This window comes from Arachis hypogaea, chromosome 15 (genome assembly GCF_003086295.3).
Source record: "Arachis hypogaea cultivar Tifrunner chromosome 15, arahy.Tifrunner.gnm2.J5K5, whole genome shotgun sequence".
NCBI classification, from domain to species: domain Eukaryota; kingdom Viridiplantae; phylum Streptophyta; class Magnoliopsida; order Fabales; family Fabaceae; genus Arachis; species Arachis hypogaea.
The window spans coordinates 159,979,859-159,994,011 of record NC_092050.1 but is presented as its reverse complement, the minus strand read 5'-3'; the positions used below and the strand labels follow the sequence as shown (position 1 = coordinate 159,994,011).

Sequence of the window (14,153 nt, the reverse complement as noted above, 5' to 3'; positions counted from 1 at the left end):
TAATTCATGTGAAGTTAATAGTTAAAAGTTGTTGTCCCTTAGACGATAATTTAATCAAATTTATTAAATTTAACGATTTTCATTTATCAATTTCACATAAAGTTAATTGCACCTAAGTTTCCATCTAAAGCAAGATGTAAGTTGAAAAGAGACATAATGATAAATATCAGCACAAAAAAATTAACCCTGTGAGATTGAAACAAACCAAAAGTTCATTCAAATCATGCCCATTAATACCATTCTTTTGCTCCTTTTTATGCTGATGTAGTCGACTATGCTTTTGTAATTGATAATGATAATGCTATGTTGCTTAGGTATGACTTCCTTTTCTTTTCCTCCTCTAAGAAAGAAACTTATGAAATCTCTAGAATGTACTTGCACTATTATTCTTTAATTAAAGTATGGTAAGAAAAATTTAACCATCGGGATTAACAAACATTATGTACAAGCTACATGAAGAGCTACCTTTTTTGTATTATGAAAGTAATTGTTCATTTGGAAACAGTTATATAATTAAATTATTCTACAAATAAATAAAAAGAAGAAACTAACTATACATCAAAAGTAGACTTTCCATGCTATTAAAAAAAAACAATAATGTTTCGGTACTGCTTAGAGTTTTATCAATACTCCGTAGAAAATTTGACAAGACAAAACTTACAATGAGACAACATTAATAATTCCTAAGACTATTTAGAAAGGTGTTGTCCCTCCAAGAGTTGAGTTATTTGCCTGGTTTGTTTTGATAGGCAGGGTGAATACGAAAAAAAGACTGGATCGTCTTGAAATTGTCAATCAGGATAATACTGTTTGTGTATTATGTAATAATGATATTGAATCTATCCACCACTTGTTTCTAAGCTGTGAATTTAGCTGGCAGGTATGGTGCGCTTGATTATCTGAACTTGGCCGACATTGGTCCTTTCTTGGTACTTTAAAGGATCATTTTTTAAGCTAGACAGGTACAACAATTAGGAAGGAGGAGCATGAGAAGTGGTTCATTAGTTTCTTTGCTGTAGTTTGGAACATCTGGTTAGAAAGAAACAGAAGGGTGTTTCAGAATAAAAGAAACAATGCAGAAGAGATCGTCAATGTCTATTCTTCATTATAAGGAGTGAAAGTGTGGGGATCCCTTTTGTTGTTGATGGCAATGCCGGAGATAATATTGGAATATTTTGATCTAAGATATGTTTATGTTATTCTAATAGGTGTTGTCTTATCTGTTTTTTTTTTTATTTTTTTACTCCACTTTTGTGTTGAACTCCTTTGTTTCAAAGAAAAAAAACATTAATAATTTCTGTGTCTACAAATTGACAAAGCTGATCAAATCTATGTACCAGTTTAAAATGTTGATATGCATGTTTTAATATATTAATTATAATTCTATTATATAAAAATATTACTTGTTTATATATATATATATATATATATATATATATGCTGTTAAATTATTTTTAATATATATTTTATATTTTAATGAATATTTTATACTAGTGATTAATTTATTGGTTGAATTTTAGTGTATATATAACATGCTAGTTATTATACATGAGCTGCGATCTACGTGTATAATATGCATCACATGCATGATAGATCCCTTTTAAGTTAATAATTTTGACACCATATTAACGTTTTGAATCTATGATGGATCCTTTTAAAGCTTAAAAAAAGAATAAAGAAAAAGAGAGAGTAAAAAGTGAAAACAAAACTGAATAATATTTTCTTTCTCAATAACAATGAGAATTTAGTTAATAAAAGATAACTGCCATCAATTATTACCAAATCAATAAGAAAGAAGGAGAACAATCGAATCTTGAGAGCAATCATGTCAATGCGGAGGCGAACTTTGCTCAAAGTCATTGTTCTTGGCGATAGCGGGTACTCCTTCTTCTTCTTTCTTAGGGTTCCTCTTCTCTTCTATTCCATTCACTAACCTTACATTTTTCCAATTCATTGTTTCTTAGGGTTGGAAAGACCTCCTTGATGAATCAGTATCCTTTTCATTTTCATTGCTGCATCATTTTATTTATCAGCATTGCATTAATTTAATGATTGTTTTTAATTATGATAACTACCATTCTTAATTGTGGCTAGTTTATTTAGCATACACTGTACCATAGAATATGTTTGCTTCAGCTGAATGTTTGAAGATATTTAGTTTAGGTAAGGTAACTTTTTGTGCTTAAATCTCTCTTGAAGTGAGCATATGCAGAATCTTAACTGTTAGTATAGATATGTTCATAAGAAGTTTAGTCAGCAATATAAAGCTACAATTGGTGCTGATTTTGTCACTAAAGAACTCCAGATTGACGACAGGCTCGTCACTCTACAAGTGGGTTTTCTGGTTCAATTCAATGGTATTTTTGAGTTCTTTATTTATTTTTAATGTAATTGTTTATGTTACATCTTATGTCTGCTTGGAAGATATGGGATACTGCAGGGCAAGAGAGATTTCAGAGTCTCGGAGTTGCATTTTATAGAGGGGCAGATTGCTGTGTTTTAGTCTATGATGTTAATGTCATGAAGTCCTTTGATTCCCTCGAAAACTGGCACGAGGAGTTTCTCAAACAGGTTCTTTAGTTCTTTGTTTTTCTCTTATTTTTTATTTTACTCTTGGTACTTTGCTAATTTGCTCAGAGTCTTGTTTGCATTTACATTTGCTTCATATTTTATAGATTCTTATTGATGACAAAGCGTACTCCTCTAGTTTAATTTGCTCATTGTACTGTCTGTGTATACTAGTGCATCCAAGTTTCATTATGTTCTGAAAACTCATGGTATGGAAATAGATCTAGCAGATTAGCAGAATAAAGAAAAAGCCTTTACATTTAGGCTTCTTAGTTTATCTCTGATTAGAAATCTAATTTTTAGTAATTGAATTATTCCTAATGCATCTCATGTTCGACAGTGTTTTGTTTGGTATAAATTCAATTATATTCAGGAACTTCTTACTTGGAAAACTTCAGCTATAGTTCGCATTTTGTTGCGCAGGCAAACCCTTCTGATCCAAGGATGTTTCCTTTTACAGTGCTTGGAAACAAGATTGATATTGATGGTGGGAATAGTCGAGTGGTAGCTACACATCATTGTCCTTCTATGTTTCTTTATCTTCCGTATAGATGTCTAATTAATCTTCTATACAGGTATCTGAGAAGAAAGCAAAGGACTGGTGCACTTCTAAAGGGAATATTCCCTATTTTGAGACTTCCGCAAAAGAGGACTACAATGTTGATGCTGCATTTTTATGCATTGCGAAGACTGCTCTATCTAATGAATATGACCAAGACATGTAAAATTTATCTTTGATATACATTTACACATTAATAATATCATGATTTGGATGTGTGATTGGTATGTTGTCTAAAAGAATATGGTTAAAATATTTTATCTTTATTTTGAAGTGCTAACTAGAATCTAATATTTCAAAAACTGTTACAGATATTTTCAAGCTATGCCTGAGACTGTTCCAGATAACGAGCAAAGTGGCGGGTGCGCATGCTAATTTCTTATCCTCTTAATGCCATGGCTAAAATTCTTGGAATTTTTTTGGTTAAAGGGTGATTGTGCTCCCTACTTCTACACCCTACATAGCTTGAGTAAATCTTGTTTGATTTACATATTGAATTTTCATGAAATGTAGAAATGTCCTTCTGTTTTAAGAAGGACAAGCTTGACAAATGACAATGTTGGTGTGTAGGGAAGAATGTTCAATTGATTTACCAGTGATTCTTTGGGCAAATGTTTCCAAGTTGTCAAGTTTAGGTGTAGAATGACAATTCTCTCTTCTTTAGAAAAATGAGAATTGCCTCTTATTATATTTACTTTTTTATTTTTGTAAACTATAAATGCAATCAAGTTTCTTAATTTTATTTTATCCCAATTTTAAGCAATGAGTACTGAAATTGTAACAATGAATGAATCAATGTTTTTCATTTTTCATTTTTATTGTGTGGCAACATTTTACTTTGTCTTATTATATTGTGTTGCATTGATATATTTTTTTTTTTAATTCTTCTCACTGGCTCTAATTTTTTCTTTATATGAAATTCATATAGTTGGAAGTTAAAGTCTACTGCATATATCTTGTCTTGAAAAAATATGTCGACACCATAATGTTCTCATGATCTGTTGGAAACTTTGTAAAAGGCCAATTTATAACAATATCCATATATGACCACGGCCATAAAATCATTATCATTGTTAGGTGCTGAATTCGTGATAGCCTTCCAAACATTCATTTTAGTGCCAACCTTGAACTCAAGATTAACAATACATTTGTCACCATGAATATCAATTACATTGGGAAGAGTTGAAATTGGAGGACGATGGAAGCAAACCTTTGTAAATGGATTTAAGGTTCGTCTGGTGCCTTCATATATTAAGTTAATTTCGAGAGGGTGCCTGCATATATCTTGGTTTTTTTGGAAGATCTTTTAGCAGCAGCAGTATCAATAGGTAATAGATGTTAAACTTAATATAATTTTAATATACATTATAAAATTATCATTTACAGAAAAAATCTTGAAATTTATGATTTCACAAATAAAAATGAGAAGAGTTATTAATCTTGATCTATGATAATAATAGTATTAGGAAGAATTCACTTTGCCTATTCTTTTGAGAGGACTGAATTCTAATTTATTTTCATAAAAACTAACTTCCATCAAGTTGGTTATATTTCAAAATAATCATGTAACTTCTTTTTAATTAAATATTTATTAAACCAATAAAATAAGATACATCACACATGAGACATTATATAATAACATAATTTTTTACATTCTCCCATTTGGCTCATGTGTATTCCTATTGATGGTTTAAGAAATATTTATCATAATGCGCATTTCTAAGCAATTACTTACATAGCTTAATTTATCATGATAAGAATAAAACTAGCATGAGTCATAGCGGTTGTACGTCACCTAATCGACATAGTCCCTTCTATGTACTACAAAGTTAGCCATATTTTTAACATGAGTCATAATTAGTAAGTATATAACATAATTAGTCCAACAATAATGTCTTCATTGTAAGACAATACCTGATTTATTTTAATTCTATTATATATACAACAAATTAAAAATAAGGTAATACAGAAACATTAATTCATTTGAGCTCAAAATGTCAATGTTCATACAACACAAACTTCATTAAACATACTTTGATCCTATAAACTCATAATACCAATTCTTTCAACATTACTAGTAAATATTTTGGGCGGTAACCCTTTGGTCAAAGAATCAGCAACCATAATATTGGTGCTAATGTGCTTTATTGACACTCTTTGTTTCTGAACTTCTTTAATGGCAAAGTATTTCAATTCCATATGCATAGCACCTTTGGAATACTTGTCGTTTTTAGAAAAGAAAACTGCTGCAGAGTTATCACAATAAATTTTCAGCAGTCTAGCAATACTCCAAACAATTTCAAGCCCTAAAAAAAAGTTCTGCAACCACTTAGCCTGAACCATGGCCTCAAAGCATGCCACAAATTCAGTTTTCATTGTAGAAGTAGCAATTACTGACTGCTTCACACTCTTCCATGATATTGCTCCTCCAGCTAAGGGATACAAATAACCAAAAGTGGATTTTCTTGTATCTACGCAACCGAAAAAATCTGAATCTGAATATCCAATCACTTCAAGGTGATTAGATCTCCTATAAGTAAGCATGTGTTCCTTTGTCACTTGTAGATACCTTAAAACTTTCTTTGCAGTCATTCTCCAATCCTGGATTATTTTGGTATTTGCCAAGCATACCAACTGCAAAGTTGATATCTGGCCTTGTGCAAGTTTGAGCATACATCAAACTCCCAACAACAGATGCATGTGAAATTTCTTCCATATGTTTCCGTTCCAAATTATTCTTTGGACATTGCATGAGACTATACTTGTCCCCTTTTTGAATTGGAACGGGTGATGCTGAGCATTGTGCCATTCTGAATCTCTCTAATACTTTATTAATATATGATTTCTGAGACAATCCTAATAGTCATTGTGATCTATCTCGGAATATTTCTATTCTAATCACATAACTTGCCTCACCTATATCTTTAATTTCAAAGTTATTAGAGAGATATTTTTTAGTCTCGCTTAATAGACCAAGATCATTAGATGCAAGAAAAATATCATCAACATATAAAACTAAAACAATGAATTTACTCCTACTGACCTTCAAGTATATACACCGATTAACGGTATTTTCCTTAAATCCAAAGAACAGAATGGTATCATTAAATTTGATAAATCATTGGCGGGATGCTTGTTTAAATCCATATAGTGATTTCTTAAGTTTACACACCATTTGTTCTTTTTCTTCAACCAAAAATCCTGTTGGTTGATCCATGTAAACATCTTCTTCTAAATTTCCATTAAGAAAGGTAGTTTTTACATCCATTTGATGTAACTCTAAGTCATAATGAGCCACCAAAGTCAAAATAATGCTTAAAGAGTCTTCTCTAGAAATTGGTGAGAAAGTCTCTTTGTAATCAACGCCATCTTTTTCAGTAAAACCTTTGGCAACAAGACGAGCCTTGTAACGTTCAAGGTTACCATGAAAATCACGCTTAATCTTAAAGACCCATTTACACCCAATTCTCTTGTATCCTTTAGGTAATTCCACAAGGTCCCATACTTTATTTGGTTTCATTGATTTAAGCTCATCTTTCATGGCCTCTAACCATTTATCAACATTATCACCATTAATGGCTTGTGAGAAAGAAATTGGATCATTAGCAACACTCAAGTCATTTTTTGACTCTTGTAAATACACCACATAGTCATCAGAAATAGCAAATCTTCTTTCTCTTTTAGACCTTCTTAATGCCATTTCTTGTGCTTGTTCTATTATCGCCTCCTCATTAACCATGGAATTAATAAGTTCTTGTTCCTCTTGATTATTATTTAGTCCAACAACAACAGGATCAATAATTTATTGTTCCTGTTGATTGTGATTAGGCTCAATAACATTTGAAATAACAACTCTAGAAGTAGAAGTACAAGTTGAAGGAACTTGAATTCTTACTTCTTTAATCTCCACATTTTGTGAAGCTGTACTCCCATTGGTCTCACCATTCTCAATGAACCGTGCATTGCCAGTTTCAATTATTCTTGTACTATGAGTAGGACAATAAAATCTATACCCCTTTGATTTTTCTGGATAACCAATGAAATATCCACTTACTGTTCTTGCATCCAGCTTCTTTTCTTGCGAATTATAAGCTTTTATTTCTACTTAACATCCCCAAACATGTAGATGTCTTAAACTAGGTTTTCTCCCAGTCTATAACTCAAAAGGAGTTCTAGGAACTGCCTTACTAGAAACCCTATTTAACAAATACATAGCAGTTTTTAAAGCATACATCCACAATGATATAGGTAAAGATGCATTACTCATCATTGTCCTAACCATTTCTATTAATGTACGGTTTCGTCTTTCTGATACACCATTTTGTTAAGGTATACCTGGCATAGTGTATTGAGCACATATACCATGTTTTTCAAAGAATTTAGCCAATGAACTTGAGTTTTGTCCTCTTTCGTTGTATCTTCCATAATATTTACCACAAATTTAACAATTTTTACCTTTTTGTCCAATTGTCTTTCTACTTCATTTATATAAATATCTAAAATATTAACTAAGATTTATCATAAAGTAGATAGACATAACCATAACTTGAATAATCATCAATAAAGGTGATAACATATTTTTCTTTATTAAAAGAGTTTACATCAAAAGGTCTACATATGTCAGTGGGTAACTATGGAAACTAATTTCATAATAAGGTCCTATAACTCATTTGGTTAGAGCGTTGGTCTTATAAACAGGAGGAAACCAATTTTAATATATACAAAGCATCCATTACAATAGAAACCATGAAATGTCATTGGAGATGTGTGGAAGATTGAAGTTCCATTGCTTGCAAACGAATCGAAGTTGAAGGTATTCATGCATGAATGGAATCGCTTTGTAATTTTGTTCAACAAATCTTGATGTATGCCTGCTCATTCATCAACTCCACCCATGTCTGAATCACTAGCCTCCAAATCAATGACTAGTAAAGAGGTGGGACTTTTTTTTTAAAAAGGTTAGTTGAGTGTGTTACTCTCCTTTATGTAATCATGTAGGATCCTGCTTTAATTGGGATTCGGATTTAGATTTGAAATATCTTTACAATTATTATTTTTTTAAATTAAATTCAAATTTCTAACTTCAATATTAGATCATTTATAAAAATATTTTAATGTTTTGAATTTTAAATTCAAATTTATAAGGACAAATGATATAAATAAAACAAATTAAGTACAATATTACGGAATTTTTCTAAATTAAACGAGATTTGGTTACATTTTTTAATATTTTATTATTGTTAGGCTTTCATAATTTTAATACAAATAGTAATAATAATATGTACTTGTAATTTTTTTACTTTGATGCCTCTAAATATATACGAAAAACATTTAAATTTTAGATATTGAATTTGTTTGGGCATTATTTTTGAAAAAAAATCTTTTTTTAATGATATTTTTTAAAAAAATCTCTTATAAAAATAAAAGTAATTTTATGTTTAAATATATCATTTAAAAATATCTTTTTATTTATCTATTATATTTGGATAAAATAAGATAAAAGTATTTTTTTATTTATTTATAAAAATAAAAGTAATTTCTCTCGCTAAAAGAATAATATTTGAAAAAAATGCTAGTACCTCAGTTTGATTAGTTTGTGGAAATGATAGCTAACATCTTTACCTGAATATTCACAATGGTTTATCAAAGGGAAAAAAATTAATGTAGAAGTAAATTGTGACTACAGCTAATTTATTTGAACCAGAATTACATCTATACATTTTGCAGTAGAAATTATATATAAATAATCTTTTAAATATAGTTAATAAAAATAATATATAAATTTTACTCCAACTATTTTTAATCGACACGAAGATAGATTAAATCATTTTTAGTTACTGACAGTGAAATTTATATTCAAATAAAAAAAAACATTGACATGAGATCACCTTGATAAAACCAATGGCTATATAATATAAAAATATATATTTAATAATTTCAAAATATATCATAGAAATCAATTTATGTGCTTGATTTAGTAGCATATCTTAAACGGGAAAAAGAAGCTACGTTTCCATAAAAAATAGAAGCAAAAACTAATGGCTAGGAATTTATCTTTGTACCAGACCATATATATAAAAGGCTATAAAATATATGAATCAAGAACTTTGTTGTGGGGAGTATGATATAACCACCCCTCATGGGACATTTTCAATAAAGAGATAGGTTGGCAATACCATTGTTGTGACTAATTTGATTTATTTATTTATTTTGGCAATCTACTATCATCATATGCAAGTACCAGTGAAGATAAATTAAGCATAATCAATTAATGATTATTATTATTATAGAACAAATAAGTTATGTCAATACTAGAGCTGTTTATGGTTTGGTTAATTCAAAAATTAAACCTGTTTTTGGGTTAGTCAAAAATATAATTTAGTTAATTAACCAAATTAATTTTACGTGATAAAACTGGTTATTAACTGGTTAAAAATTTAAAAATCGATTTTTAACCGATTATAAAAATAAAAACCAATTTTAGAAAATAACCAATTTAAAAAAAAAACCAATTTTTTACATAAAAATTGGATTTTTCAAAAAAATAAAGAATAAAAAATGGTTTTTAACCGGTTAAAAACCAATTTTAACCGGTTAAAAATCGATTTTTACAAAAAAATCGGTTAACCAATCTAAACATATAAAAGTTGCATAAAATTTAATTTTGGTTTTAGTTAACTGGTTAAAAATCAATTTTTAAAATTATTTTATTAAATTGATTATCCAAAATATGATTATGATTTTTTAACCTGGTTAACTACAATTTGATTATTTTATGAACACCCCTAATACTCACAGTTGGACTAAAAACATCAAATTTTAACTGCATTGAGTGCGCAAGTGATATGAATTGTTGCAATTGATTTTAGCCTTTTAGGAACTAGGAAGAGTGTGATACCAAAGATGAAATACAAGCAACACAATACAGTGCCATGGAGATTGGAAACATGAGTTGTATTACGAAGATATATCATCGTGGAATTGCGGGTGTAATTTGAACAAATATCACGTGACATTTACCTTTTCCGATGCTAAAATAATATTTTTCCTCCCTGCAAAAATTACTTTACTAATTATTAATACACATGAAACCTAATGGACTTCGATATAATTCACATAAAATCCGGGTGAATATCATCTTCCACCCTTTCCTCGTTAGTCATATCTTGTAAGAAGCTGTTGCTACATGGCTTAAAGTTGTCCTTGAAGTTGATGGCTCTCTCCCAACCAAGTTCTAAGTTGCCATTGTCCTCATCTAATATGTAATCACTCCATTTGGAGCTTGTCTTGCTGATTGTTGGTTTGCAATTTTGAGTCCTTTGATTAGATAAACTCCTCATTGAATTGCTTTCAATCAATGGTTTTTGCTGTTTATCTTTCATTAGCTTCTCTGCGACAATGAAATGGTAAAGAACTCTAAAACCAATTATTATGCAACAAGGTACATGATCCATGAATGATGATAAATTCATCTTGTGCCAAATGATTGCCACCCACCATAAAGTTTGGAAATATGAATAAGACATTTTCAGTTGTAAACAATTGTACAGTGTGAAGCACAGATGGAATTTCATCAGAATTATGGTTGAACAATTTCGAAGAAAAGGAGTCCCCATGTATTCATTGAACATAAACTTTGTCTCTCACAGCCACACATGCAAAGAAAACTAGAAAAATGAAAGAACATTCATTCACCTCGAGAATTTCGGAACACTGGCTCTTTGAAAAGCTTGGCACTTTCTTCTGAGTTCTCATCAGACTTACGTTTCTTGAACATAACATTTTCCAACTCAGTCACAATCACTGGCTCAAAACCATCTCCTCCTGTTTAGTTCAATCCAAAGTTATAAGAACAAGCTAGCTACTCCAGCCATACAATTCTGATATGTTGTGATTATGGTAATGATTCTATCAATTTAACAAATAACAACATTAAATTACATTTTAATTTATTCGATTATGCATGCATTGAATAATTGATTGCAAAATTAACCTCCTTGTTCTTGTTCTGCTTCTTTGATGGTAAGATCATGATGATCCTCTTGGTCAAGGTATGCAGTCCAATCGATTCTTCTCTTCTTTTCCGGGTTGATCGGAAGCTCGATCTCGTCATCGCGATGTTCCGACAGTGAACCTAGGGTTCCAGCTTGGAGCCATTCTCCGTCGTCGACGAGCTTCCGGGACATATTGAAGCTCTGGACGAACTTGCGGAGGTCCTTGGCCATGAAACCCTGAGCGAACACCTTCCGAACCGATTGCTTCTGGTTACACACCGCGCAGTTCCACTTGTTGCTGCTCTTCTTCTTCTGCTTCACCTGAAAAAATGGAAATCAACAAAAGACGAGCGATCTGAGAAAGAGAAAGAGAAATGGTAGAGAGAGTATGTACCTGCATGGTGGAGCATTGGCAGCACTGGACGGCGATGAAGACCGTAGACGACGACATCGATGATGCTGCGCGCAGAGCCTGTTTGGGACGATGGAAAATTTTCGAAATCTAGAGAAAATTTTCTTCGTCCGTAGTTTTCTTTATTTTGGCGCCATTTTTTGGAGGCTTTAAAATTTGGGCTTAGGAAACAAATTTGGGCTTGTAGCCCAAATATTTCTGTCAGGCCCGTTTAATTCTAACCCAAAAATAACTTCTTCTTCTTCTTCTTCTTCATGTTCTGCAGTCTGCACCGAAACGTGGTAGCTTCTGCTGTGAGAGAGAGAGAGAGAGAGAGAGAGAGAGAGAGAGAGAGAGAGCAATGAGAAGAAAAGGGAGAGAGCTTCTTAACCTATGTATCTCTCTAAGCTCCCCATTGAAGCCTGAACCATGTGCATCTTCTTTTCATGGGGCTTCTAGAACTTTCTCACCATTTTCCGCTTCTTCTTCTTCCTTCTCCTCCTCCTCCAGCACCCTAACCCCTTGTGTTGAAGATGAAAAGGCTTCGGCAGCGTCCAAGACGCAGAAAGAATCAATGATTTTGGAAGAGTTCAGACAAAGGAAGCTGAAAGGGACTTCATCAAGTTCTTCTTCTCCTGATGGCGGTGCTGAGAAGAAAGAGGGGGAGTCCACTATGGTGGTTTCCAACTTCAGGGAGTTGGGTGTGGCTGAGGAGCTTGCTGAGGTTTTGGAAAAGATTGGTGATGGTGTTCCGAGTGAGATACAATGTGTTGTTATTCCAGCTGTTTTGGAAGGGAAGAATTTATTGTTGAGTTCACCCGCTGAACCTGACCGAACTTTGGCTTACCTGTTGCCCCTTATTCAGGTTCACTCATTGCTATTTTTCCCCTTAAAATTGGTGCATGTTAAGTATAGAAAAACCTTGTAGTTTTTAATTATTGTTTCTTAATAATCATTCTGTTGTTATAGTTATAAGATTATTTTGAAGGTTAGTTTAGGATACCATTAGGGAAAATTAAGGTCCAAAGTAGTCACTGTGATTGGTCGCGAGCACTAAAATAGTTCTACTCCAATGTACCAATAAATTGGCAAAACTGCACCGTGGTAGTCCCTAACGGCGTGATGAGTCACTTGATGGAAAAAGGGCTAAGGGACTAACATGAGACACTTTTTCGCAAATCTTAGGGATGTAATTGGTGCAGTGCAATTGAAATTTTGGGGCTCTGTGGCTTAACTAGGAGAATTAATATCCTGAGTTAGTTGTCATGATCAAGGGTTCTAAGCACTATTCTTTTGGAATCACTTTGTTTAGTGACATAACTCATTATTTATGTATGATGTCATCTTCAATTTATTTTTGTTGTGATGATTGATGATTGATGATACTGAAACCTGAGGAGAAATTTGGTTGAAGCTTTAGTATTTGGTTCCTTCTATGTTTGTTTTCACTGGGATTTGTTAACCAACAAGAATAAATGGAAATATGACCTGAAGAATGTGTTTACTTGTGTAGCTGCTGCGACATGGCGAGGTTGGTTTGGATTCAAAGCATCCCAGAGCCATTGTGCTTTGTGCTACCGAGGAGAAAGCTAATGAGGTAGTTGATTGTCCTCAATCCCACTACCATCATCATCATTCATCACCTTGTCTGCTTAGCCCTATAAACTGAAGATTCTAAATTGATTTTGACTGTTGCAAATTGTTATGGATCTCAGTGTTTTAGTGCTGCAAAATATATCATGGAGATTGCGGAAGTGAAGTTGGCAAAGCAACGTTCTTCCCCAGATAATGAGCATTCAAATGTCTCAATTGGTCTTCTAGTCGGAACCCCTTCTGAGATTATTCAGTACGTTGAAGAGGGAACTGTTGTCCCTGCTGAAATAAGATATATGGTTAGTACCACTTTATAAAATTCAGTGTCAAGATCTGTGAAAAATGTATCTTGGATTACCATAGCTACTGGCACTGATCACGCTCGAATGTCTCATGTTTCCGAGCAGGTTTTGGATGATGTAGATTTCATGCTTGGTAGTGGCCTTGGTTCTAACATCCACAAGATTCTCGAACCATTGCAAGATCATGAATCAAAATCTTCTTACAAAAGATTGCAAACCATCCTAGTTACATCGCCGATCACCGAGGTATGAATGCATGATGAAGAACTGTTCCCGTTATACTTGAGTTCCTTAAGAAGATTTAATATGCTTAGACCTCCATGTTGCTGGTTGTTATTGTGAATTTATCTTGTTATGACAGGTTTTGGGTGATGAATCCCCCATTGTGAAGCATCTTGAGCGTGATCATGCTGGAAATATTTCTGCAATGTCTTTGGAAATGGATCAAAGAGAAGTGTTCCAATATACAGAGTCCCTGGATGCTCTTAGGAAAAAAGTGGCAGAGGCCATGGACACCCTTGTGTAAAAAGTATAATGACTTCAAAGTAATGGATTTTTATCATCTTTTACTGACCAAACACCGAAGATTTTGGGTTCCTCGTGTCTGTGATGTATATATTGTTTTTCTGTTCTCAAGTTCTAACTTAGCATTCTCAAGTTCTAACTTAGCAGTGACTTGGTTAAACTTTAGTTGCTAATACATGTTAATGCAAAGTTTAAGGTGCAATTCAAACATGTAATGGAAA

General features: G+C 32.4%; 3 protein-coding genes across 7 annotated transcripts; 2 read left to right on the top strand and 1 right to left on the bottom strand.

Annotated features, from left to right (window-relative positions):
- The first annotated feature begins 1,684 nt into the window (after nucleotides 1–1,684).
- LOC112751989 (ras-related protein Rab7) lies at nucleotides 1,685–3,939 on the top strand. 5 transcript variants are annotated; one of them, XM_072217365.1, is made up of 7 exons: nucleotides 1,685–1,878; nucleotides 1,965–1,991; nucleotides 2,233–2,332; nucleotides 2,425–2,571; nucleotides 3,029–3,055; nucleotides 3,144–3,289; nucleotides 3,439–3,939. In XM_072217365.1, the coding sequence occupies exons 1-7, from the start codon at nucleotides 1,826–1,828 to the stop codon at nucleotides 3,500–3,502; spliced, it is 564 nt and encodes a 187-aa protein (XP_072073466.1). In that variant the 5' UTR covers nucleotides 1,685–1,825; the 3' UTR covers nucleotides 3,503–3,939. The 5 variants fall into 5 exon arrangements, with proteins under 5 accessions (XP_072073466.1, XP_072073465.1, XP_072073464.1 ...); XM_072217364.1 differs by having other exon boundaries at nucleotides 3,029–3,072; XM_072217363.1 differs by having other exon boundaries at nucleotides 2,942–3,055.
- Nucleotides 3,940–10,108: 6,169 nt separating this feature from the next.
- LOC112751988 (uncharacterized) lies at nucleotides 10,109–11,799 on the bottom strand. Its single transcript, XM_025801347.3, has 4 exons — nucleotides 11,516–11,799; nucleotides 11,121–11,442; nucleotides 10,823–10,951; nucleotides 10,109–10,517 (listed from the first exon to the last, which is right to left on the bottom strand). Exons 1-4 carry the CDS (start codon nucleotides 11,570–11,572, stop codon nucleotides 10,240–10,242), a joined length of 786 nt encoding a protein of 261 aa, XP_025657132.1. The 5' UTR covers nucleotides 11,573–11,799; the 3' UTR covers nucleotides 10,109–10,239.
- LOC112751987 (DEAD-box ATP-dependent RNA helicase 39) lies at nucleotides 11,783–14,064 on the top strand. The gene is made up of 5 exons (XM_025801346.3): nucleotides 11,783–12,377; nucleotides 13,026–13,109; nucleotides 13,228–13,404; nucleotides 13,513–13,653; nucleotides 13,769–14,064. Exons 1-5 carry the CDS (start codon nucleotides 11,874–11,876, stop codon nucleotides 13,931–13,933), a joined length of 1,071 nt encoding a protein of 356 aa, XP_025657131.1. The 5' UTR covers nucleotides 11,783–11,873; the 3' UTR covers nucleotides 13,934–14,064.
- Nucleotides 14,065–14,153: the final 89 nt, after the last annotated feature.

Coding starts and splice junctions, on each gene's coding strand:
- LOC112751989 (XM_072217362.1), top strand. CDS start 1,826: ATGTCAATGCGGAGGCGAACTTTGCTCAAAGTCATTGTTCTTGGCGAT. Junction 1,879..1,964: donor ATTGTTCTTGGCGATAGCGG/GTACTCCTTCTT, acceptor ATTGTTTCTTAG/GGTTGGAAAGACCTCCTTGA. Junction 3,073..3,143: donor ATGGTGGGAATAGTCGAGTG/GTAGCTACACAT, acceptor TCTTCTATACAG/GTATCTGAGAAGAAAGCAAA.
- LOC112751988 (XM_025801347.3), bottom strand. CDS start 11,572: ATGTCGTCGTCTACGGTCTTCATCGCCGTCCAGTGCTGCCAATGCTCC. Junction 11,443..11,515: donor GCCAATGCTCCACCATGCAG/GTACATACTCTC, acceptor CCATTTTTTCAG/GTGAAGCAGAAGAAGAAGAG. Junction 10,518..10,822: donor AGTGTTCCGAAATTCTCGAG/GTGAATGAATGT, acceptor TCATTGTCGCAG/AGAAGCTAATGAAAGATAAA.
- LOC112751987 (XM_025801346.3), top strand. CDS start 11,874: ATGAGAAGAAAAGGGAGAGAGCTTCTTAACCTATGTATCTCTCTAAGC. Junction 12,378..13,025: donor ACCTGTTGCCCCTTATTCAG/GTTCACTCATTG, acceptor TTACTTGTGTAG/CTGCTGCGACATGGCGAGGT. Junction 13,654..13,768: donor TTACATCGCCGATCACCGAG/GTATGAATGCAT, acceptor TTGTTATGACAG/GTTTTGGGTGATGAATCCCC.